Genomic DNA, 24,267 nt, shown 5'->3' with positions numbered 1-24,267 from the left:
CCGGCAACCCTCCGACTGCCAGACGACTGCTCTTACTGCCTGAGCCATGTCGCCCAGATCCGTACAGCCGTTTGGCCCTGGAGCAAGGCCCTTAACCCTGCATTGCTCCAGGGGAGGATTGTCTCCTGCTTAGTCTAATCAACTGTACGTCGCTCTGGGTAAGAGCGTCTGCCAAATGGCAATAATGTATGTAATGAAACATAAAAAGAAACCGAAGCAGCTCCATATTTTCAGTTTCTCTATAAAAAAAACTGCATGACTTCGATATGTCTGTATTCATTTCACTTAAAATCAAATACGTCAATTGAATTCCTCATTAGTTATGAACGACTACTTTAATTGGATAGCTGCATGTCTGCATCTACCTGTACTCTCAGAAAAACGTCACAGTGGAGGTCTGTGTTCATTCTTCAAGGATCATGTTCCCCAAATGTACCCTAAAAGTAACGCTCTCTCTGGGTCAAATTAGTATATTTTCTAAGACAAAACATATATTAAATATATATATATATATATATATTGCTGGCTAAGGCTACAATTTTATGTAATTATGGTACTGCCCCAGCGACAAGTGTCTGTGCCTTTTTAAGCACTTTTCCGACCATTATTTCTGAGTGTGTGCGTAAAGTTATCTGTGACAGAAAACCAGGTCCTTGCCCGGAGACGTCTTTGGTTTGGTTACGGATGGGAATTGCTTGATGACATTTCATGGTCAAGGAAGCAACTTCAGAAATGTCTTTCCTGCAATATCATCTGTGATTGACAGGAGCAGAAAACATTTTTCAGAATCATCTTTAAGTTTTTGAGAGTTAATGAATTACCTCAAAATAGTACAGTGAAAGTCAGAAACATAAACACTCAGGCGATTCAGTTTTGAAGTTCAACGAAAACGCGCATTAAATAGCATGGAAGAAATCAAATACAGCAATACTTGCGACAATCTTAAAACATTCCACTGCATTCATGCACTTCAGATCCCTGGCTTTCCATTCGTTCAATAAGTACCGCAGACATGCTGACCATGTATTTTCCACACAATAAACGGCAGTAGCATCATTCGTAAACAGTAATATCGCTCGCGAGAGCTTTAGAACCGCAGATCTCCCATCAACAAATGCATCCGTTTCAGCACCATGTCTGTGAACAGCGACACTCGGCAAACTGCGCTTTCTGAAAACCAGAAAATGTACATTTATTGACCCAGATTGGCTTCTAGAAGATTCTCGTATCCATCCATCCATCCATCCATCCATTATCTTAACCCGCTTATCCTGAATAGGGTCGCAGGGGGGCTGGAGCCTATCCCAGCATACATTGGGCGAAAGGCAGGAATATACCCTGGATAGGTCGCCAGTCCATCGCAGGGCACACACACCATTCACTCACACACTCATACCTATGGGCAATTTAGACTCTCCAATCAGCCTAACGTGCATGTCTTTGGACTGTGGGAGGAAACCGGAGTACCCAGAGGAAACCCACGCAAACACGGGGAGAACATGCAAACTCCGCACAGAGAGGCCCCGGCCGACTGGGATTCGAACCCAGGACCTCCTTGCTGTGAGGCGATTCTCGTATCCAGAGAGACTAAAATGAACTCATACAGAAAGGATTAGGTAAGAAAGCTGACGACAAGTCATTCGGGTAATATCCGACAGTCGCTCTTAATACATAATTTAAAGGATGATAGTCAAAACACAGAACTACAGCATGATGTTAACCGCGCTAGCAGGTGTAAGAGGCAGGTTGAGAATGTAGCGCTTAAGCAGAAAACTGGTTTGATGACAGTTGCCAGTACAGCCATGATGCCGTTAAGAAGTCCGCATAAGGAACACGTGAAAGTAAAAAACCACCAACAACACTGATCATGACGTAGATAGAAAATATATTAATGAAAAGAAGGCATATTGAATATATACTAATGAAAATAATGATGGATCACTTGCTAAACGTCTCACAACAGCGGTAACGGTAATCCTCATCGTAATTTACAATACCGGCGCCGATTTTAAACTTTAAAAATGTGATCATGAATTTAGGGTTGATAAAGGAGAGAAACTGACAATATTTCCATCGTGGAAATGAAAATAATAAAAAATTAAAAGAGCAACTGTCAATTGATCAAAGATCACAATTTTATCACGTTTAAAGAAACAGCGATAGAGTCTGACCCGTCAAAATAAATGACCCAAACCGAAGAAGTGTTCTTGAAAATAAAGCAACACACCGGGAAAAGGGCATTTAATCCAATTTTAATACGTGCGTTACGAGAAATACTATGTCTGGATTATTTAAAACCAGTACATTTTCATTTTGAAATTAATGAAACGGGTTTTCTACTCATGGAACTACTGACTCTTGTAAATTAAATGACACAATCTGCATAATTACTGTAAGCCAAAACAACATGCGCAAATAACGAAGAGTTTACACATGAATGCAATCTAACCCCCCAAACCAAGTGAAATCAAACCAGAAACACTTTGAACGGCCGATGAAAACTATTTAGGAGAGCAGAGCCTGGGAAACAATAAAGTATTTCAAGACAATACAGCGGGAAGGAATATGAACCTCATTCAACCACCATTGAGTGGAAATGCGTTCTGCTGCTGGTGACAACGTGAATTTTAACACTGGGGAAAGATTAAGTATTTTAATCTGTCAAAAAAGAATGAAATGTGACACTAGAACTAAAAGGAATAGAAGACTGATAATTGATCATTGATTGTCACTTGACAGCTCATGCACAAACTCGTTGTAAGAGAAAACGAAATGTAAAACTTATTTACCGGAGCAGAGGTTGTTGATTGGCCCTCACTTCCGCCTTCCAGCTCACCGGCTTCATCCGGGCTCCTCTTCAGGGTCTGATCGGCGGCCAGCGTGACGTGATTGTAAGATCTGACGAAATTGAAGTCGCTGGTGCGCGAGCCCGTTGTCAGGTACGCGTCATAATTGTAAGAGCTGCGCAGAGTTCCTGCTCCCTCCACCTCTGCGTAGTTGGGAGGGAAATATGCGCTGGGAATGGCGACTGCGCCGTCAAACAACAGTCTGGGTTTTCTTCTGCGGCAAAAACTCACGGCCACCGTCAGAATAGTAAACGTCAGGAAGAAGGTGGAGACAGACACCAGTGCGATGATCAAATATGAAGTCAGTTTGGAATTGTTCTCCTCACGAGACATGTCTTTCAGCTGGGGGACTTCAGCCAAGTTATCTGAGATCACTAAATACACTGCGCAGGTTGCAGAGAGAGAGGGCTGTCCGTTATCTTTCACCGAGACAACAAGGTTCTGCCTCATGGCGTCAGATTCAGAAATGTCCCGCTGTACCCGGATCTCTCCGCTGTGGACCCCGATAGTGAAAAGTCCCGGATCAGTGGGTTTCACGATCTGATAGGACAGCCACGCGTTCTGTCCAGAGTCCGCGTCCACAGCTATCACCTTGGAGACCAGGGAGCCCGCGTGAGCAGCTTTGGGGACCATCTCAGTCATGAAGGAGTTCCCTGGAGGAGCAGGGTATAGTATCTGTGGAGAGTTATCATTCTCATCAGTCACCAGCACACGCACAGTCACGTTACTGCTGAGTGGAGGAGAACCGTTGTCCCTGGCAACAACGTGGACTTTGAAGCTTCTCAACTGCTCATAATCAAATGATCTGACCGCATGGATCACCCCCGTGTCTCCGTTAACCGATAAAAACGAGGATACCGGGACACCGCTGATATCACCGGACAGCAGAGAATAGAGAACCGTGCCGTTCTGTCTCCAGTCCGGGTCTCTCGCCCGCACAGAAAGAACAGAGTAGCCAGGTTTGTTATTTTCAGCCACAGAGGCGCTGTACGACTGTTGATCAAACACAGGCGGGTTGTCGTTAACGTCTGACACAGATAACTGCACAGTCTTTGAGAAAGATAAGGGCGGAGAGCCCTCGTCAGTAGCAGTGATTGTGATGTTATACTCCGTGACTAGTTCCCGGTCCAGTTGTCCTGTAGTTACCAGTGAGTAGTAGTTTTTGATGGAGGGGGTTAACTTGAAAGGAACATTCTGCTGAATGGAACAGCGGACCTGTCTATTTGCCCCGGAGTCTTTATCCTGAACATTAACGATGCCCACCTCTGTGCCAGGTAACGCGTTCTCAGGGATGGGATTGCTCAGAGATTTCAGAAATATCACAGGGGCGTTGTCATTCACGTCAGTGATTTCGATAATTACCTTTGCATTCGAAGCCGAACCCGAACCGTCTTTTGCTTGGATTTGCATTTCATAATGTGACTCTTTTTCGAAATCTATTGATCCGATCACTTGAATTTCCCCGGTCTCCCTCTCAATCCTAAATAACTTCGCTTCTTTCACAGACAAACCGCTAAACTCATACGTCACTTGACCGTTAGCGCCCTCGTCTGCGTCAGTGGCGCTGACTGTGAGCACTACAGCACCTAAAGGAGAGTTTTCAGGCAGACTGACTTCATACACAGCCTGGCTAAACACGGGGATATTATCGTTAGCATCTAGCACAGTGACGTGTATAACTACAGTAGCAGATATCTGTGGACTCCCTCCGTCAGCGGCAGTAAGTAATAACGTCACCTCCGTCTGCTCCTCGCGATCCAGCTCTTTTTCTAGCACTAACTCGCCGTATTTCCCTCCGTCTGTGTTCGTATGAACAGCCAATACAAAATGCTCATTCCTTTGTAGCGTGTAGCTCTGAACCGCGTTCTGTCCGATATCCGCATCGTGCGCCTGATCTAAGAGGAAGCGCGCGCCTTTATCGGCGGATTCTCTTATTTCCAGATTAATAATCTCATTCGGAAACTGAGGTGAATTGTCGTTTATATCCTGAATTTGGAGTAAAACGCGGTGTAATTCCAGAGGGTTCTCCAACACGAGCTCGTATTTTAACGAACAGGGAACCCTCCGACCACACAGCTCTTCCCTGTCAATCCTCCCGGCAACAATCAGATCTCCAGTGTTCCGCTGAATATCAACAAAATGGCTGTCATCATCTTCTGTATCGATCCGGGCGTTGCGCGTTGAGAGTCCTTTAACATCGAGCCCGAGGTCCTTCGCTATACTCCCAATGACAGATCCGCGTCTCATCTCCTCCGGAATAGAATAGCTCACATCTGCCAGGCTGGGCGGCAGCGCGAGGATAAAGAAAACCAAACAGAACATCGAGACGCAGACAGAGTCTCCTCTGGATCCCATTTTAAACACTGAACACCGACGGATTTCAGATATTTTGATATAAAAGCAAGAGAAGTTGGAGGAGAAGACTTGCGCAATGCTCTATCATCCGTGTGAAAACACAGCCGAACACAGTCGACTCTGTCTGATGTTTTTTCCGGGGCGCAGAAGAAAGGCTCCCCTCTCTGAATATTACACTCGTGGGAGGAGAGGCACGTCTATCGACCCTTCGCTGGTGAACAGCGACACCCTGAGTATTTGCTAAAAACTGCAATAGATAGTGTCCTCTTCGACACATTACCTGAAATGGAAAGTTTCAAATATATGGACAGTTTTTTTTCTCATATTTAGCCTAACTATAGCACTTTATTCAAGATTTAAGCTAAATATTATTTTATTATCAGATTTAACAGACATGCTAAAACAAATTCAGTTCATATTTTAAGATTTAATTGACACATTTCAAAATATGCAGGCTAAACTTATGATTGAAACATGAAATCTGATTTGGAAAACAAAATAATGAATGAATATGAATATGTATTTAACAAATACTTTATGTCTTTGTTTCGGAAGCAAATATTTGCTAAAATATAAATATTTAATTTAAATCTTGAACTTTAAACCGTTTGGTAAACACATATATTTAGCCTACATCTTAAATCTTAGTTTTTCGAAACCAATATTTAATATTGAATTCATATATTTATTTATTTACCACAAACCAGTTTTCAACAGTTAAATATTGACATATTTAGCTTATATATTAAGTCTTTCTTTTCAAAAACAATATTTAAGATTTAATGACATATTTCTTTGTTTGCTAAATATTTTACTTTTAAACAGAGATGTGTGGCAAAAATGAATATATCAATCAAATCCTTAATATTGGTTTTGAACAACTAAGATTTGAGCTATAAGCTAAATATATATGTTTAAAAGAAATATTTATTTTTTTAAACCAAGATTTAAGGTTTGCAGTGAGCACCATAATTCATTGGACAGTGACACATTTTTAGTTATTTTGGTTTTGAGTTTTAAAGGATACAATGACAATGTCGTTCACGTGATGACTGTCAGGTTTAATTTGAGGGTATTTTCATCCATATCGGATGAACTATTTAGAAAAGAAAATACCTTTTGTACATCATCCCTCCATTTTAAGGTACAACAAGCATTTGTTGAATTGGCTTCACAGATGTCTCGTTTGGCAGGTGTGTTCATTTGAGCCATTAGTGAATGCAGAAGAGAGCTGTTGATGTCAAGTCTTGATTTTAGACTTTGCAATTGCCTTTGGAGATTGGTTCATTATTAACAGGCTGAAAACAACTGGTGAACTCACTTCTGTCAAAAGACCTGGCAGACCGAGGAAGGCCACTGTAGTGGACGCCCGGAGAATACTCTCTACAGTGAAGAAAGCCTCCTGACAATGGCCCAGCAGATCAAAAACACCCACCTGGATGCAGGTGTAGATGGTCCAAAGTTTACGATACGTAGAAGGACTACCATCAGGACTACAGAGGGTACACTACAAGATGCAAACTGATAAGGCTGAAGAACAGAAAGGAGAGATTACAGTTTGCTAAAAAGTGCCTAAAAGAGCCCCAAGAGTTCTGGAACAAAGTCTTCTGGACAGATAAGACAAAGATGAACATGTACCAGAATGATGGAAAGAGGAATGTGTGGGGAAAAAAAGAAAAGAAAATGCCCATGATTCAAAGCATACCACCTCATGGGGTTAACAAAGTGAAGTATAAGGGATTCTTCAGGTTGAGTTCGGTTAGCAGAATGAGAGGACACAAATGGAAATTGGCTAAGCAGAAATTCCGTAGAGATATTAGGAAGTTTTTTTTCACACAGCGAGTGGTCACTGTGTGGAATAGCTTGGCAGCACATGTAGTGGAGGCAGAAACACTGGGGGTTTTCAAGAACAGGCTTGACATGGTATTAGATTCTATTTAGCTTTTAGGCAATCTAAGCAGTAGGTACACTTAAGGGTAGGCAAAGGCAAGCATTGCTGGGCTTAATTGCCTGGTTTGGCAATTACCTTATGCTATGTTATTGTTGCACACTTGAATAATGACACTGTGATATCCAGGTGCTCATATTTTATTGTATTCTGCAACAACACATGAAAATATTGTTAGCTGAACTGTAGTCACGATAAGCAGCTATGATACGCTTCTGCTTTCTGCTTTCATTCACACTGGCATGACTTACTCTGGCCAAGGTACAGCGCGTGTGGATGATATCCGGTGTGACTACTGCCACCTAGCGGCTAGGAGTGGTATGCGAAGAACAGTTGCAGGCAAACTGTGTCCAAAATACTGTTTGAAAAAATATTGAAGAAATATTCAACGAACATTAAAAAAATGCACTATGGGGGTATCATAAGAAGCAATGCATATTATGAACAAAATGCATATTATGAACAAAATTATAAACACATTCCATGGCGCCACATTATGCGTGAAACATGGCGAAGGGGGTGTTGTGGCTTGGGCCTGTATGGCTGCCAGTGGAACATGATCATGGTGTGGGGGGGTTATGGCTTGGGCCTGTATGGCTGCCAGTGGAACATGATCATGGTGTGGGGGGGTTATGGCTTGGGCCTGTATGGCTGCCAGTGGAACATGATCATGGTGTGGGGGGTTATGGCTTGGGCCTGTATGGCTGCCAGTGGAACATGATCATGGTGTGGGGGTATTATGGTTTGGGCCTGTATGGCTGCCAGTGGAACATGATCATGGTGAGGGGGTGTTATGGCTTGGGCCTGTATGGCTGCCAGTGGAACATGATCATGGTGTGGGGGGGGTATGGCTTGGGCCTGTATGGCTGCCAGTGGAACATGATCATGGTGTGGGGGGGTTATGGCTTGGGCCTGTATGGCTGCCAGTGGAACATGATCATGGTGTGGGGGGGTTATGGCTTGGGCCTGTACGGCTGCCAGTGGGACAGGTTCATTTGTCATCATCTATAATGTGACTGCAGACAGAAGAAGAACAATAAATTCCAAAGACACATATTTTATCTGGTCAGAGATCATGCAGCAAGTCAATGACCAGAAACCTGCTGCTAGAGCAACAAGGGGGTTTTTGACGGTCAAAAAGTGGAAAATCCTTCACTAGCTGAGACAATCACAGGATCTGAATCCAATTGAACATGCGTTTCACATGCTGAAGAGGACACTGAAGGCAAAAAGTCCCTGAACAAGCAGGAACTGAAGTTGGCTGCAGTACAGGCTTGGCAGTGCATCACCAGGAAAGATACCCAGCGTCTGGTGATGTCTATGCGTCACAGACTTCAAGCAGCCATTACATGCATCACGACCAAATATTAAAAATGATTACTTTATTCCACATCAGGATAATATGCAAATAGACTTGCGTTGGTACACTTCAAAGCCCGGCCTTACCTTCACAGGAATATGTAACTTATAGCTGCTTTCAATGTATTTTCAACGCAAAAAAACGGCAGTAAAATCATAGTATCGCTCGCGGAAGCTTTAGAACCGCGGATCTCCCCTCAACTAATGCATCCGTTTCAGCACCATGTCTGTGAACAGCGACACTCGGCAAACTGCGCTTTCTGAAAACCGGGAAATTAAGATTTATTGGGACATATTGGCTTCTAGAAGATTCTCGTATCCAGAGCGACTTAAATTGACACATACAGAAAGGATTAAGGAAGAAAGCTGAAGACAAGTCATTCGGTTCATATCCGACAGTAGCTCTTAAAAATGCCAACCATAATGTAGAATTTTCTGACAGATCCTGAATACACAAAACTACAGCATGATGTTAACCGCGCTAGCAGGTGTAAGAGGCAGGTTGAGAATGTAGCGCTTCAAGCAGAAAACGGGTTTGATGACAGTTGCAGTTTAGGTGGGGCCAGTACAGCCATGATGCCGTTAAGAAGTCAGCATAAGGAACACGTGAAAGTAAAAAACCACCAACAACACTGATCATGACGTAGATAGAAAATATATTAATGAAATAAAGGCAGATTGAATATGTATTAATGAAAATAATGATGGATCACTTGCTAAACGTCTCACAACAGCGGTAACGGTAATCCTCATCATAATTTACAATACCGGCGCCGATTTTAAACTAGAAAAATGTGATCATAAACTTAGGATTGATAAAGAAGAGAAACTGGCAATATTTCCATCGTGGAAATGAAAATAATAAAAAATAAAAAGAGGAACTGTCAATAGATCAAAGATCACAATTTTATCACGTTTAAAGAAACAGCGATAGAGTCTGACCCGTCAAAATAAATGACCCAAACCGAAGAAGTGTTCTTGAAAATAAAGTAACACACCGGGACAAGGGCATTTAATCCAATTTTAATACGTGCGTTATGAGAAATACTATGTCTGGATTATTTAAAACCCGTAGATTTTCATTTTGAAATTAATTAAACGGGTTTTCTACTCATGAAACTATTGCCTCTTGTAAATTAAATTACACAATCTGCTTAATTACTGTAAGCCAAAACAACATCCACAAATGAGTTTACAAATAAATGCAATCTAACCCCCCAAACCAAGTGAAATCAAACCAGAAACACTTTGAACGGCTGATGAAACCTATTTAGCAGACCACAGCCTGGGAAACAATGAAGTATTTCAAGACAATACAGCGGGAAGAAATATAAACCTCATTCAACCACCATTGAGTGGAAATGCGTTCTGCTGCTGGTGACAACGTGGATTTAACCACTGGGGAACAATTAAGTATTTTAATCTGTCGAAAAAGCATGAAATGTGACACTAGAACTAAAAGGAATAGAAGATTGATAATTGCTCATTGATTGTCACTTGACAGCTCATGCACAAACTCGTTGTAAGAGAAAACGAATAATGTAAAACTTATTTACCGGAACAGAAGCTATTGATTCGCCCTCACTTCCGCCTTCCAGCTCACCGGCTTCATCCGGGCTCCTCTTCAGGGTCTGATCGGCGGCCAGCGTGACGTCATTGTAAGATCTGACGAAATTGAAGTCGCTGGTGCGCGAGCCCGTTGTCAGGTACGCGTCATAATTGTAAGAGCTGCGCAGAGTTCCTGCTCCCTCCACCTCTGCGTAGTTGGGAGGGAAATATGCGCTGGGAATGGCGACTGCGCCGTCAAACAACAGTCTGGGTTTTCTTCTGCGGCAAAACCTCACGGCCACCGTCAGAATAATAAACGTCAGGAAGAAGGTGGAGACGGACACCAGCGCGATGATGAAATATGAAGTCAGTTTGGAATTGTTCTCCTCACGAGACATATCTTTCAGCTGGGGGACTTCAGCCAAGTTGTCTGAGATCACTAAATACACTGCGCAGGTTGCAGAGAGAGAGGGCTGTCCGTTATCTTTCACCAAGACAACAAGGTTCTGCCTCATGGCGTCAGATTCAGAAATGTCCCCCTGCACCCGGATCTCTCCGCTGTGGACCCCGATAGTGAAAAGTCCCGGATCAGTGGATTTCACGATCTGATAGGACAGCCACGCGTTCTGTCCAGAGTCCGCGTCCACAGCTATCACCTTGGAGACCAGGGAGCCCGCGTGAGCAGCTTTGGGGACCATCTCAGTCATGAAGGAGTTCCCTGGAGGAGCAGGGTATAGTATCTGTGGAGAGTTATCATTCTCATCAGTCACCAGCACACGCACAGTCACGTTACTGCTGAGTGGAGGAGATCCATTGTCCCTGGCAACAACGTGGGCTTTGAAGCTTCTCAACTGCTCATAATCAAATGATCTGACCGCATGGATCGCCCCCGTGTCTCCGTTAACCGATAAAAACGAGGATATCGGGACACCGCTGATCTCACCGGACAGCAGAGAATAGAATACCGTGCCGTTCTGTCTCCAGTCCGGGTCTCTCGCCCGCACAGAAAGAACAGAGGAGCCAGGTTTGTTATTTTCAGCCACAGAGGCGCTGTACGACTGTTGATCAAACACAGGCGGGTTGTCGTTAACGTCTGACACAGATAACTGCACAGTCTTTGAGGAAGATAAGGACGGAGAGCCCTCGTCAGTAGCAGTGATTGTGATGTTATACTCCGTGACTAGTTCCCGGTCCAGTTGTCCTGTAGTTACCAGTGAGTAGTAGTTTTTGATGGAGGGGGTTAACTTGAAAGGAACATTCTGCTGAATGGAGCAGCGGACCTGTCTATTTGCCCCGGAGTCTTTATCCTGAACATTAACGATGCCCACCTCTGCACCTGGTAACGCGCTCTCAGGGATGGGATTGTTCAGAGATTTCAGAAATATTACAGGGGGGTTGTCATTCATGTCAGTGAGTTTGATAATTACTTTTGCATTCGAAGCCAAACCAGAGCCATCTTTTGCTTGTATTTGGATTTCATAATATGATTCCTCTTCAAAATCTATTGATCCGATCACTTTAATTTCCCCTGTCTCCCTCTCAATACTAAACAATTTCTCTGCTTTTGCAGATATACGATTGAACTCATACGTCACTTGACCGTTAGCGCCCTCGTCTGCGTCAGTGGCGCTGACTGTGAGCACTACAGCACCTAAAGGGGAGTTTTCAGGAAGACTGACTTCATACACAGCCTGGCTAAACACGGGGATATTATCGTTAGCATCCAGCACAGTGACGTGAATAACTACAGTAGCAGATCTCTGTGGACTCCCTCCGTCAGCGGCAGTAAGTAATAACGTCACCTCCGTCTGCTCCTCGCGATCCAGCTCTTTTTCTAGCACTAACTCACCGTATTTCCTCCGTCTGTGTTCGTATGAACAGCCAAAATAAAATGTTCATTCCTTTGTAGCGTGTAGCTCTGAACCGCGTTCTGTCCGATATCCGCATCGTGCGCCTGATCTAAGAGGAAGCGCGCGCCTTTAACTGCGGATTCTCTTATTTCCAGATTAATAACCTCATTCCGAAATTGAGGTGAATTGTCGTTTATATCCTGAATTTGGAGTAAAACGCGGTGTAATTCCAGAGGGTTCTCCAACACGAGCTCGTATTTTAAAGAACAGGAGACTCTCGTTCCACAAAACTCTTCCCTGTCAATCCTCCCGGCAACAATCAGATCTCCAGTGTTCCGCTGAATATCAACAAAATGGCTGTCATCATCTTCTGTATCGATCCGGGCGTTGCGCGCTGAGAGTCCTTTAACATCGAGCCCGAGGTCCTTCGCTATATTCCCAATGACAGATCCGCGTCTCATCTCCTCCGGAATAGAATAGCTCACATCTGCCAGGCTGGGCGGCAGCGCGAGGATAAAGAAAACCAAACAGAACATCGAGACGCAGACACAGTTTCCTCTGGATCCCATTTTAAACACTGAACACCAACGGATTTCAGATATTTTGATAGAAAGGCAAGAGAAGTTGGAAGAGAAGACTTGCGCAATGCTCTATCATCCATGTGAAAACACAGCCGAAGATTCTGTCTGCTGTTTTTTTCCGCGGCGCAGAAGAAAGGCTCCCCTCTCTGAATATTACACTAGTGGGGGGAGAGGCACGTCTATCATCTCCTCGCTGGTGAACAGCGACACTGTGAGTATATGCTAAGAACTGCAATAGATATTATCCACTTCGACACATTACCTGAAATAGCAAATTGAAAATATACGGTTTTAAGAATTAATCCGGAATAAAACGTAATTATACACAAACTACATGGCAAAGTTAGACTCAGTTGACACGTGCTTCCCACAGTACTGTGTTCCGTGAGATAAAACGTAAATACATTTGATACTGCACGCTGAGTTCAGTCAGGAATGAGATGACTGGTTGCGTTGCATTATCCTGAAATGAATGTGTAACCTTTAAAATCATACCATATTAACAGCGATAATTATGTATTTTGTATTTCATAAATATTATGAGTACTTTAGAAAATAAATGAAGGTGTATGCACGAAAACAATTTGTTCTGCCTCATTGTCCACCATAAAAGCACAACAAACCTCAACACTAGGCCGGCATGTAGCATAGTGGTTAAGGTACATGACTTGGACATGCAAGGTCGGTGGTTCTAATCCCGGTGTAGCCACAATGGTAAATGGTAAATGGCAGGCATTTATATAGCGCCTTTATCCAAAGCGCTGTACAATTGATGCTTCTCCATTCACCCATTCATACACACACTCACACACCGACGGCGATTGGCTGCCACGCAAGGCCCCGCGACCAGCTCGTCAGGAGCATTTGGGGTTAGGGTGTCTTGCTCAGGGACACCTCGACACAGCCCGGGCGGGGGATCGAACCGGCAACCCTCCGACTGCCAGACGACTGCTCTTACTGCCTGAGCCATGTCGCCCAGATCCGTACAGCCGTTTGGCCCTGGAGCAAGGCCCTTAACCCTGCATTGCTCCAGGGGAGGATTGTCTCCTGCTTAGTCTAATCAACTGTACGTCGCTCTGGGTAAGAGCGTCTGCCAAATGGCAATAATGTATGTAATGCAACATAAAAAGAAACCGAATCAGCTCCGTATTTTCAGTTTCTCTATAAAAAAAACTGCATGACTTCGATATGGCTGTATTCATTTCACTTAAAATCAAATACGTCAATTGAATTCCTCATTAGTTATGAACGACTACTTTAATTGGATAGCTGCATGTCTGCATCTACCTGTACTCTCAGAAAAACGTCACAGTGGAGGTCTGTGTTCATTCTTCAAGGATCATGTTTCCCAAATGTACCCTAAAAGTAACGCTCTCTCTGGGTCAAATTAGTATATTTTCTAAGACAAAACATATATATTATATTATATATATATATTGCTGGCTAAGGCTACAATTTTATGTAATTATGGTACTGCCCCAGCGACAAGTATCTGTGCCTTTTTAAGCACTTTTCCGACCATTATTTCTGAGTGTGTGCGTAAAGTTATCTGTGACAGAAAACCAGGTCCTTGCCCGGAGACGTCTTTGGTTTGTTTACGGATGGGAATTGCTTGATGACATTTCATGGTCAAGGAAGCAACTTCAGAAATGTCTTTCCTGCAATATCATCTGTGATTGACAGGAGCAGAAAACATTTTTCAGAATCATCTTTAAGTTTTTGAGAGTTAATGAATTACCTCAAAATAGTACAGTGAAAGTCAGAAACATAAACACTCAGGCGATTCAGTTTTGAAGTTCAACGAAAACGCACATTAAATAGCATGGAAGAAATCAAATACAGCAATACTTGCGACAATCTTAAAACATTCCACTGCATTCATGCACTTCAAATCCCTGGCTTTCCATTCGTTCAATAAGTAAAGCAGACATGCTGACCATGTATTTTCCACACAATAAACGGCAGTAGCATCATTCGTAAACAGTAATATCGCTCGCGAGAGCTTTAGAACCGCGGATCTCCCATCAACAAATGCATCCGTTTCAGCATCATGTCTGTGAACAGCGACACTCGGCAAACTGCGCTTTCTGAAAACCAGAAAATGTACATTTATTGACACATATTGGCTTCTAGAAGATTCTCGTATCCAGAGAGACTAAAATGAACTCATACAGAAAGGATTAGGTAAGAAAGCTGACGACAAGTCATTCGGGTCATATCCGACAGTCGCTCTTAATACATAATTTAAAGGATAATAGTCAAAACACAGAACTACAGCATGATGTTAACCGCGCTAGCAGGTGTAAGAGGCAGGTTGAGAATGTAGCGCTTAAGCAGAAAACTGGTTTGATGACAGTTGCCAGTACAGCCATGATGCCGTTAAGAAGTCCGCATAAGGAACACGTGAAAGTAAAAAACCACCAACAACACTGATCATGACGTAGATAGAAAATATATTAATGAAATGAAGGCATATTGAATATATACTAATGAAAATAATGATAGATCACTTGCTAAACGTCTCACAACAGCGGTAACGGTAAACCTCATCGTAATTTACAATACCGGCGCCGATTTTAAACTTTTAAAATGTGATCATGAATTTAGGATTGATAAAGGAGAGAAACTGACAATATTTCCATTGTGGAAATGAAAATAATAAAAAATAAAAAGAGCAACTGTCAATTGATCAAAGATCCAAATTTTATCACGTTTAAAGAAACAGCGATAGAGTCTGACCCGTCAAAATAAATGACCCAAACAGAAGAAGTGTTCTTGAAAATAAAGCAACACACCGGGAAAAGGGCATTTAATCCAATTTTAATACGTGCGTTATGAGAAATACTATGTCTGGATTATTTAAAACCAGTACATTTTCATTTAGAAATTAATTAAACGGGTTTTCTACTCATGGAACTACTGACTCTTGTAAATTAAATGACACAATCTGCATAAATACTGTAAGCCAAAACAACATCCGCAAATAACGAAGAGTTTACACATAAATGCAATCTAACCCCCCAAACCAAGTGAAATCAAACCAGAAACACTTTGAACGGCCGATATAAACTATTTAGCAGAGCAGAGCCTGGGAAACAATAAAGTCTTTCAAGACAATACAGCGGGAAGGAACATGAACCTCATTCAACCACCATTGATGCGTTCTGCTGCTGGTGACAACGTGAATTTCAACACTGGGGAAAAATTAAGTATTTTAATCTGTCGAAAAAGCATGAAATGTGACACTAGAACTAAAAGGAATAGAAGACTGATAATTTATCATTGATTGTCACTTGACAGCTCATGCACAAACTCGTTGTAAGAGAAAACGAATAATGTAAAACTTATTTACCGGAGCAGAAGCTGTTGATTCGCCCTTACTTCCGCCTTCCAGCTCACCGGCTTCATCCGGGCTCCTCTTCAGGGTCTGATCGGCGGCCAGCGTGACGTCATTGTAAGATCTGACGAACTTGAAGTCGCTGGTGCGCGAGCCCGTTGTTAGGTACGCGTCATAATTGTAAGAGCTGCGCAGAGTTCCTGCTCCCTCCACCTCTGCGTAGTTGGGAGGGAAATATGCGCTGGGAATGGCGACTGCGCCGTCAAACAACAGTCTGGGTTTTCTTCTGCGGCAAAACCTCACGGCCACCGTCAGAATAATAAACGTCAGGAAGAAGGTGGAGACGGACACCAGCGCGATGATCAAATATGAAGTCAGTTTGGAATTGTTCTCCTCACGAGACATGTCTTTCAGCTGGGGGACTTCAGCCAAGTTATCTGAGATCACTAAATACACTGCGCAGGTTGCCGAGAGAGAGGGCTGTCCGTTATCTTTCACCGAGACAACAAGGTTCTGCCTCATGGCGTCAGATTCAGAAATGTCCCGCTGTACCCGGATCTCTCCGCTGTGGACCCCGATAGTGAAAAGTCCCGGATCAGTGGGTTTCACGATCTGATAGGACAGCCACGCGTTCTGTCCAGAGTCCGCGTCCACAGCTATCACCTTGGAGACCAGGGAGCCCGCGTGAGCAGCTTTGGGGACCATCTCAGTCATGAAGGAGTTCCCTGTAGGAGCAGGGTATAGTATCTGTGGAGAGTTATCATTCTCATCAGTCACCAGCACACGCACAGTCACGTTACTGCTGAGTGGAGGAGAACCGTTGTCCCTGGCAACAACGTGGACTTTGAAGCTTCTCAACTGCTCATAATCAAATGATCTGACCGCATGGATAACCCCCGTGTCTCCGTTAACCGATAAAAACGAGGATATCGGGACACCGCTGATCTCACCGGACAGCAGAGAATAGAATACCGTGCCGTTCTGTCTCCAGTCCGGGTCTCTCGCCCGCACAGAAAGAACAGAGTAGCCAGGTTTGTTATTTTCAGCCACAGAGGCGCTGTACGACTGTTGATCAAACACAGGCGGGTTGTCGTTAACGTCTGACACAGATAACTGCACAGTCTTTGAGGAAGATAAGGGCGGAGAGCCCTCGTCAGTAGCAGTGATTGTGATGTTATACTCCGTGACTAGTTCCCGGTCCAGTTGTCCTGTAGTTACCAGTGAGTAGTAGTTTTTGATGGAGGGGGTTAACTTGAAAGGAACATTCTGCTGAATGGAGCAGCGGACCTGTCTATTTGCCCCGGAGTCTTTATCCTGAACATTAACGATGCCCACCTCTGTGCCAGGTAACGCGCTCTCAGGGATGGGATTGTTCAGAGATTTCAAAAATATCACAGGCGTGTTGTCATTCACGTCAGTGATTTCGATAATTACCTTTGCACTAGATACTAAGCCGGATCCATCTTTTGCTTGTATTTGCATTTCATAATGTGACTCTTTTTCATAATCTATTGATCCAATCACATGAATTTCCCCGGTCACCCTGTCAATGCTAAATAACTTCGCTCCTTTCACGGACATGCGGCTAAACTCATACGTCACTTGACCGTTAGCGCCCTCGTCTGCGTCAGTGGCGCTGACTGTGAGCACTACAGCACCTAAAGGGGAGTTTTCAGGAAGACTGACTTCATACACAGCCTGGCTAAACACGGGGATATTATCGTTAGCATCCAGCACAGTGACGTGTATAACTACAGTAGCAGATCTCTGTGGACTCCCTCCGTCAGCGGCAGTAAGTAATAACGTCACCTCCGTCTGCTCCTCGCGATCCAGCTCTTTTTCTAGCACTAACTCACCGTATTTCCCTCCGTCTGTGTTCGTATGAACAGCCAAAACAAAATGTTCATTCCTTTGTAGCGTGTAGCTCTGAACCGCGTTCTGTCCGATATCCGCGTCGTGGGCCTGATCCAAGGGGAAGCGCGCGCCTTTAACTGCGGATTCTCTTATTTCCAGATTAATAATCTCATTCGGAAACTGAGGTGAATTGTCGTTTATATCCTGAATTTGGAGTAAAACGCGGTGTAATTCCAGAGGGTTCTCCAGCACGAGCTCGTATTTTAAAGAACAGGAGACTCTCGTTCCACAAAACTCTTCCCTGTCAATCCTCCCGGCAACAATCAGATCTCCAGTGTTCCGCTGAATATCAACAAAATGGCTGTCATCATCTTCTGTATCGATCCGGGCGTTGCGCGCTGAGAGTCCTTTAACATCGAGCCCGAGGTCCTTCGCTATACTCCCAATGACAGATCCGCGTCTCATCTCCTCCGGAATAGAATAGCTCACATCTGCCAGGCTGGGCGGCAGCGCGAGGATAAAGAAAACCAAACAGAACATCGAGACGCAGACAGAGTCTCCTCTGGATCCCATTTTAAACACTGAACACCGACGGATTTCAGATATTTTGATATAAACGCAAGAGAAGTTGGAAGAGAAGACACGCGCAATACTCTATCAGCCGTGTGAAAACACAGCCGAAGATTCTGTCTGCTGTTTTTTCCGCGGCGCAGAAGAAAGGCTCCCCTCTCTGAATATTACACTTGTGGGAGGAGAGGCACGTCTATCGTCCCCTCGCTGGTGAACAGCGACACTCTGAGTATATGCTAAAAACTGCAATAGATATTATCCACTTTTACACATTGCCTGAATTAGCAAGTTTAAAGTACACAATTTTTATCGAATAAAATTCAATTATACACAGACTACATGGCAAAGTTAGACTCAGTTGACACGTGCTTCCCACAGTACTGTGTTCCGTGAGATAAAACGTAAATACATTTGATACTGCACGCGTACTACGTCGAGACTGAGATGGTTGGTTGCGTTGCATTATCCTGAAATTAATGTGGTACCTTTGGAATCATATCATATTAACAGCGACAATTATGGATTTGTATTTAATAAACATTATGAATATTTTACAAAAGAAATGAAGATCTATGCACGATAACAATTTGTTCTGCTTCATTGTCCACCATAATCTTTACACAAAATGAAACCGAAGCAGCTCCTTATTTTCAGTTTCTCTACACAAAAGCATGACTTCGATTTGTCTGTATTCATTTCACTTCAAATCAAATACGTTAATTAAATTCCTCATTAGTTATGAACGACTACTTTAATTGGATAGCTGCTTGGCTGCATCTACCTGTACTCTCAGAAAAACCTGACAGTGGAGGTGCATGTTCATTCTTCAAGGATCATGTTTCCCAAATGTACCCTAAAAGTAATGCTCTCTCTGGGTCAAATTAGTCTATTTTCCAAGACAAAAAGGAACAAAGTAATTCTATATTACTGGCTAAGGCTACAATTGTATGTACTGCCCCAGCGACAAGCATCTGTGCTTTTTTAGTCACTTTCCTGACCATTATTTATGAGCGTGCGCGTAATGTTATCTGTGACAGAAAACCAGGTCCCGATCAGACCCTGAAGAGGAGCCCGGATGAAGCCCGTGAGCAGGAAGGCGGAAGTAAGGGCGGATCAACAGCCTCTGCCCCGGTAAATAAGTTTTATCAACAGGCTGTACTCTGTAAATCTGGTTCATTTTTAGTGTTTTCGTCCTTTTTCAGTGTCAGATTTTTTTCTCTTGTACACAATGCAGGCTATGCCTTTTTGCCATTTGTTTTGTTATTTTTGAACGTGTCTTGCACTTCAGAGCTTTTCAGTGCCGTGGTCGATAAGGCCTGAACGGTGTTTAGGCCTTTAGGCGTAGAAGGGCTGGCCTGTAGCGTGGTGGTTAAGGTAAATGACGGGGACACACAAGGTCCGTGGTTCTAATCCCGGTGTAGCCACAATAAGATGCACACAGCCGTTGGGCCCTTGAGCAAGGCCCTTAACCCTGCATTGCTCCAGGGGAGGATTGTCTCCTGCTTAGTCTAATCAACTGTACGTCGCTCTGGATAAGAGCGTCTGCCAAATGCCAATAATGTAATGTAATGTAATGTCACGTAATGTCATGGATCTCCCATCAACAAATGCATCCGTTTCAGCACCATGTCTGTGAACAGCGACACTCGGCAAACTGCGCTTTCTGAAAACTGGAAAATGTACATTTATTGACCCATATTGGCTTCTAGAACATTATCGAATACAGAGCGACTTAAATGAACACATACAAAAAAGATCAGGTAACAAAGTTGACGACACGTCATTCGAGTCAAATCCGACAGTAGCTCTTAATACAGAATTTAAAGGATGATAGTCAAAACACAAAACTACAGCATGATGTTAACCGCGCTAGCAGATGTAAGAGGCAGGTTGAGAATGTAGCGCTTCAAGTAGAAAACGGGTTTGATGACAGTTGTATCTTAGGTGAGGCCAGTACAGCCATGATTACGTTCAGAAGTCAGCATAAAAAACACGTGATCGTAAAAAAAACCACCAACAACACTGATCATGACAAAGATAGAAAATATATTAATGAAATAAAGGCAGATTGAATATGGATTAATGAAAATAATGATGGATCACTTGCTAAACGTCTCACAACTGCGGTAACGGTAATCCTCATCATAATTTACAATACCGGCGCCGATTTGAATCTTTTAAAATGTGGTCGTGAACTCAGGATTTATAAAGTCAAGAAAATAGCAATATTTCCATGGTGAAACATTTAAAAAAAACAACTGTCAATAGACCAAAGATCACAATTTTATCACGTTTAAAGAAACAGCGATAGAGTCTGACCCGTCAAAATAAATGACCCAAACAGAAGAAGTGTTCTTGAAAATAAAGCAACACACCGGGAAAAGGGCATTTAATCCAATTTTAATACGTGCGTTATGAGAAATACTATGTCTGGATTATTTAAAACCAGTACATTTTCATTTTGAAATTAATTAAACGGGTTTTCTACTCATGGAACTACTGACTCTTGTAAATTAAATGACACAATTTGCTTAATTACTGTAAGACAAAACAACATCCACAAATGAGTTTACACATAAATGCAATCTAACCCCCCAAACCAAGTGAAATCAAACCAGAAACACTTTGAACGGCTGATGAAACTTATTTAGCAGACCACAGCCTGGGAAACAATGAAGTATTTCAAGACAATACAGCGGGAAGAAATATAAACCTCATTCAACCACCATTGAGTGGAAATGCGTTCTGCTGCTGGTGACAACGTGGATTTAACCACTGGGGAACAATTAAGTATTTTAATCTGTCGAAAAAGCATGAAATGTGACACTAGAACTAAAAGGAATAGAAGATTGATAATTGACAGACTGTCACTTGACAGCTCATGCACAAACTCGTTGTAAGAGAAAACACGAATAATGTAAAACTTATTTACCGGAACAGAAGCTGTTGATTCGCCCTCACTTCCGCCTTCCTGCTCACGGGCTTCATCCGGGCTCCTCTTCAGGGTCTGATCGGCGGCCAGCGTGACGTCATTGTAAGATCTGACGAAGTTGAAGTCGCTGGTGCGCGAGCCCGTTGTTAGGTACGCGTCATAATTGTAAGAGCTGCGCAGAGTTCCTGCTCCCTCCACCTCTGCGTAGTTGGGAGGGAAATATGCGCTGGGAATGGCGACTGCGCCGTCAAACAACAGTCTGGGTTTTCTTCTGCGGCAAAACCTCACGGCCACCGTCAGAATAATAAACGTCAGGAAGAAGGTGGAGACGGACACCAGCGCGATGATCAAATATGAAGTCAGTTTGGAATTATTCTCCTCACGAGACATGTCTTTCAGCTGGGGGACTTCAGCCAAGTTATCTGAGATCACTAAATACACTGTGCAGGTTGCAGAGAGAGAGGGCTGTCCGTTATCTTTCACCGAGACAACAAGGTTCTGCCTCATGGCGTCAGATTCAGAAATGTCCCCCTGCACCCGGATCTCTCCGCTGTGGACCCCGATAGTGAAAAGTCCCGGATCAGTGGATTTCACGATCTGATAGGACAGCCACGCGTTCTGTCCAGAGTCCGCGTCCACAGCTATCACCTTGGAGACCAGGGAGCCCGCGTGAGCAGCTTTGGGGACCATCTCAGTCATGAAGGAGTTCCCTGTAGGAGCAGGGTATAGTATCTGTGGAGAGTTATCATTCTCATCAGTCACCAGCACACGCACAGTCACGTTACTGCTGAGTGGAGGAGATCCATTGTCCCTGGCAACAACGTGGACTTTGAAGCTTCTCAACTGCTCATAATCAAATGATCTGACCGCATGGATCACCCCCGTGTCTCCGTTAACCGATAAAAACGAGGATACCGGGACACCGCTGATATCACCGGACAGCAGAGAATAGAAAACCGTGCCGTTCTGTCTCCAGTCCGGGTCTCTCGCCCGCACAGAGAGAACAGAGTAGCCAGGTTTGTTATTTTCAGCCACAGAGGCGCTGTACGACTGTTGATCAAACACAGGCGGGTTGTCGTTAACGTCTGACACAGATAACTGCACAGTCTTTGAGAAAGATAAGGGCGGAGAGCCCTCGTCAGTAGCAGTGATTGTGATGTTATATTCCGTGACTAGTTCCCGGTCCAGTTGTCCTGTAGTTACCAGTGAGTAGTAGTTTTTGATGGAGGGGGTTAACTTGAAAGGAACTTTCTGCTGAATGGAGCAGCGGACCTGTCTATTTGCCCCGGAGTCTTTATCCTGAACATTAACGATGCCCACCTCTGCACCTGGTAACGCGCTCTCAGGGATGGGATTGTTCAGAGATTTCAGAAATATTACAGGGGGGTTGTCATTCATGTCAGTGAGTTTGATAATTACTTTTGCATTCGAAGCCAAACCAGAGCCATCTTTTGCTTGTATTTGGATTTCATAATATGATTCCTCTTCAAAATCTATTGATCCGATCACTTTAATTTCCCCTGTCTCCCTCTCAATACTAAACAATTTCTCTGCTTTTGCAGATATACGATTGAACTCATACGTCACTTGACCGTTAGCGCCCTCGTCTGCGTCAGTGGCGCTGACTGTGAGCACTACAGCACCTAAAGGAGAGTTTTCAGGCAGACTGACTTCATACACAGCCTGGCTAAACACGGGGATATTATCGTTAGCATCCAGCACAGTGACGTGAATAACTACAGTAGCAGATCTCTGTGGACTCCCTCCGTCAGCGGCAGTAAGTAATAACGTCACCTCCGTCTGCTCCTCGCGATCCAGCTCTTTTTCTAGCACTAACTCACCGTATTTCCCTCCGTCTGTGTTCGTATGAACAGCCAAAATAAAATGTTCATTCCTTTGTAGCGTGTAGCTCTGAACCGCGTTTTGTACGATATCCGCATCGTGGGCTTGATCCAAGGGGAAGCGCGCGCCTTTATCTGCGGATTCCCCTATTTCCAGATTAATAATCTCATTCCGAAACTGAGGTGAATTGTCGTTTATATCCTGAATTTGGAGTAAAACGCGGTGTAATTCCAGAGGGTTCTCCAGCACGAGCTCGTATTTTAAAGAACAGGAGACTCTCGTTCCACAAAACTCTTCCCTGTCAATCCTCCCGGCAACAATCAGATCTCCAGTGTTCCGCTGAATATCAACAAAATGGCCGTCATCATCTTCTGTATCGATCCGGGCGTTGCGCGCTGAGAGTCCTTTAACATCGAGCCCGAGGTCCTTCGCTATATTCCCAATGACAGATCCGCGTGTCATCTCCTCCGGAATAGAATAGCTCACATCTGCCAGGCTGGGCGGCAGCGCGAGGATAAAGAAAACCAAACAGAACATCGAGACGCAGACAGAGTCTCCTCTAGATCCCATTTTAAACACTGAACACCGACGGATTTCAGATATTTTGATATAAACGCAAGAGAAGTTGGAAGAGAAGACACGCGCAATACTCTATCAGCCGTGTGAAAACACAGCCGAAGATTCTGTCTGCTGTTTTTTCCGCGGCGCAGAAGAAAGGCTCCCCTCTCTGAATATTACACTTGTGGGAGGAGAGGCACGTCTATCGTCCCCTCGCTGGTGAACAGCGACACTCTGAGTATATGCTAAAAACTGCAATAGATAGTGTCCACTTTTACACATTGCCTGAATTAGCAAGTTTAAAGTACACGATTTTTATCGAATAAGATTCAATTATACACAGACTACATGGCAAAGTTAGACTGAGTTGACACGTGCTTCCCACAGTACTGTGTTCCGTGAGATAAAATGTAAATACATTTGATACTGCACGCGGACTACGTCGAGACTGAGATGGTTGGTTGCGTTGCATTATCCTGAAATTAATGTGGTACCATTGAAATCATACCATATTAACATCGACAATTATGGATTTGTATTTAATAAACATTCTGAATATTTTACAAAAGAAATGAAGATCTATGCACGATAACAATTTGTTCTGCTTCATTGTCCACCATAATCTTTACACAAAATGAAACCGAAGCAGCTCCTTATTTTCAGTTTCTCTACACAAAAGCATGACTT

At 43.6% G+C, this 24,267-nt stretch overlaps 3 protein-coding genes across 3 annotated transcripts; all 3 read right to left on the bottom strand.

Moving 5' to 3' along the window:
* Nucleotides 1-2,174: 2,174 nt before the first annotated feature.
* On the bottom strand, nt 2,175-5,168 carry LOC133133627 (protocadherin gamma-A11-like). The gene is made up of 2 exons (XM_061249729.1): nt 2,837-5,168; nt 2,175-2,206 (listed from the first exon to the last, which is right to left on the bottom strand). The coding sequence occupies exons 1-2, from the start codon at nt 5,166-5,168 to the stop codon at nt 2,175-2,177; spliced, it is 2,364 nt and encodes a 787-aa protein (XP_061105713.1).
* A 3,149-nt stretch (nt 5,169-8,317) lies between these two features.
* Nucleotides 8,318-18,270, bottom strand: LOC133133626 (cadherin-23-like). Its single transcript, XM_061249728.1, is given in 4 exon segments — nt 8,318-8,326; nt 10,065-11,914; nt 11,917-12,483; nt 15,887-18,270. Coding segments are annotated over 4 exon segments (4,791 nt in total). The 5' UTR covers nt 18,252-18,270.
* A 1,313-nt stretch (nt 18,271-19,583) lies between these two features.
* LOC133133625 (protocadherin gamma-B6-like) lies at nt 19,584-23,559 on the bottom strand. The gene is made up of 2 exons (XM_061249727.1): nt 21,210-23,559; nt 19,584-19,603 (listed from the first exon to the last, which is right to left on the bottom strand). The coding sequence occupies exons 1-2, from the start codon at nt 23,557-23,559 to the stop codon at nt 19,584-19,586; spliced, it is 2,370 nt and encodes a 789-aa protein (XP_061105711.1).
* Between the last annotated feature and the right edge of the window lie 708 nt (nt 23,560-24,267).

Source organism: Conger conger, chromosome 7 (assembly GCF_963514075.1).
Source record: "Conger conger chromosome 7, fConCon1.1, whole genome shotgun sequence".
Classification (NCBI taxonomy): Eukaryota; Metazoa; Chordata; class Actinopteri; order Anguilliformes; family Congridae; genus Conger; species Conger conger.
The sequence above is the reverse complement of the archived record's forward strand: the minus strand, read 5'-3'. Positions and strand labels throughout refer to the sequence as shown.

Bases quoted from the DNA above. Each gene is read 5' to 3' on its own strand.
- LOC133133625 (XM_061249727.1), bottom strand. From the start codon at position 23,559: ATGTTCTGTTTGGTTTTCTTTATCCTCGCGCTGCCGCCCAGCCTGGCA. The intron at 19,604-21,209 runs GTGAGGGCGAAT...ACCACGCTACAG, and splicing joins CCGTGAGCAGGAAGGCGGAA to GCCAGCCCTTCTACGCCTAA.
- LOC133133627 (XM_061249729.1), bottom strand. From the start codon at position 5,168: ATGTTCTGTTTGGTTTTCTTTATCCTCGCGCTGCCGCCCAGCCTGGCA. The intron at 2,207-2,836 runs GTGAGCTGGAAG...TTTATTTTCAAG, and splicing joins GAGGAGCCCGGATGAAGCCG to AACACTTCTTCGGTTTGGGT.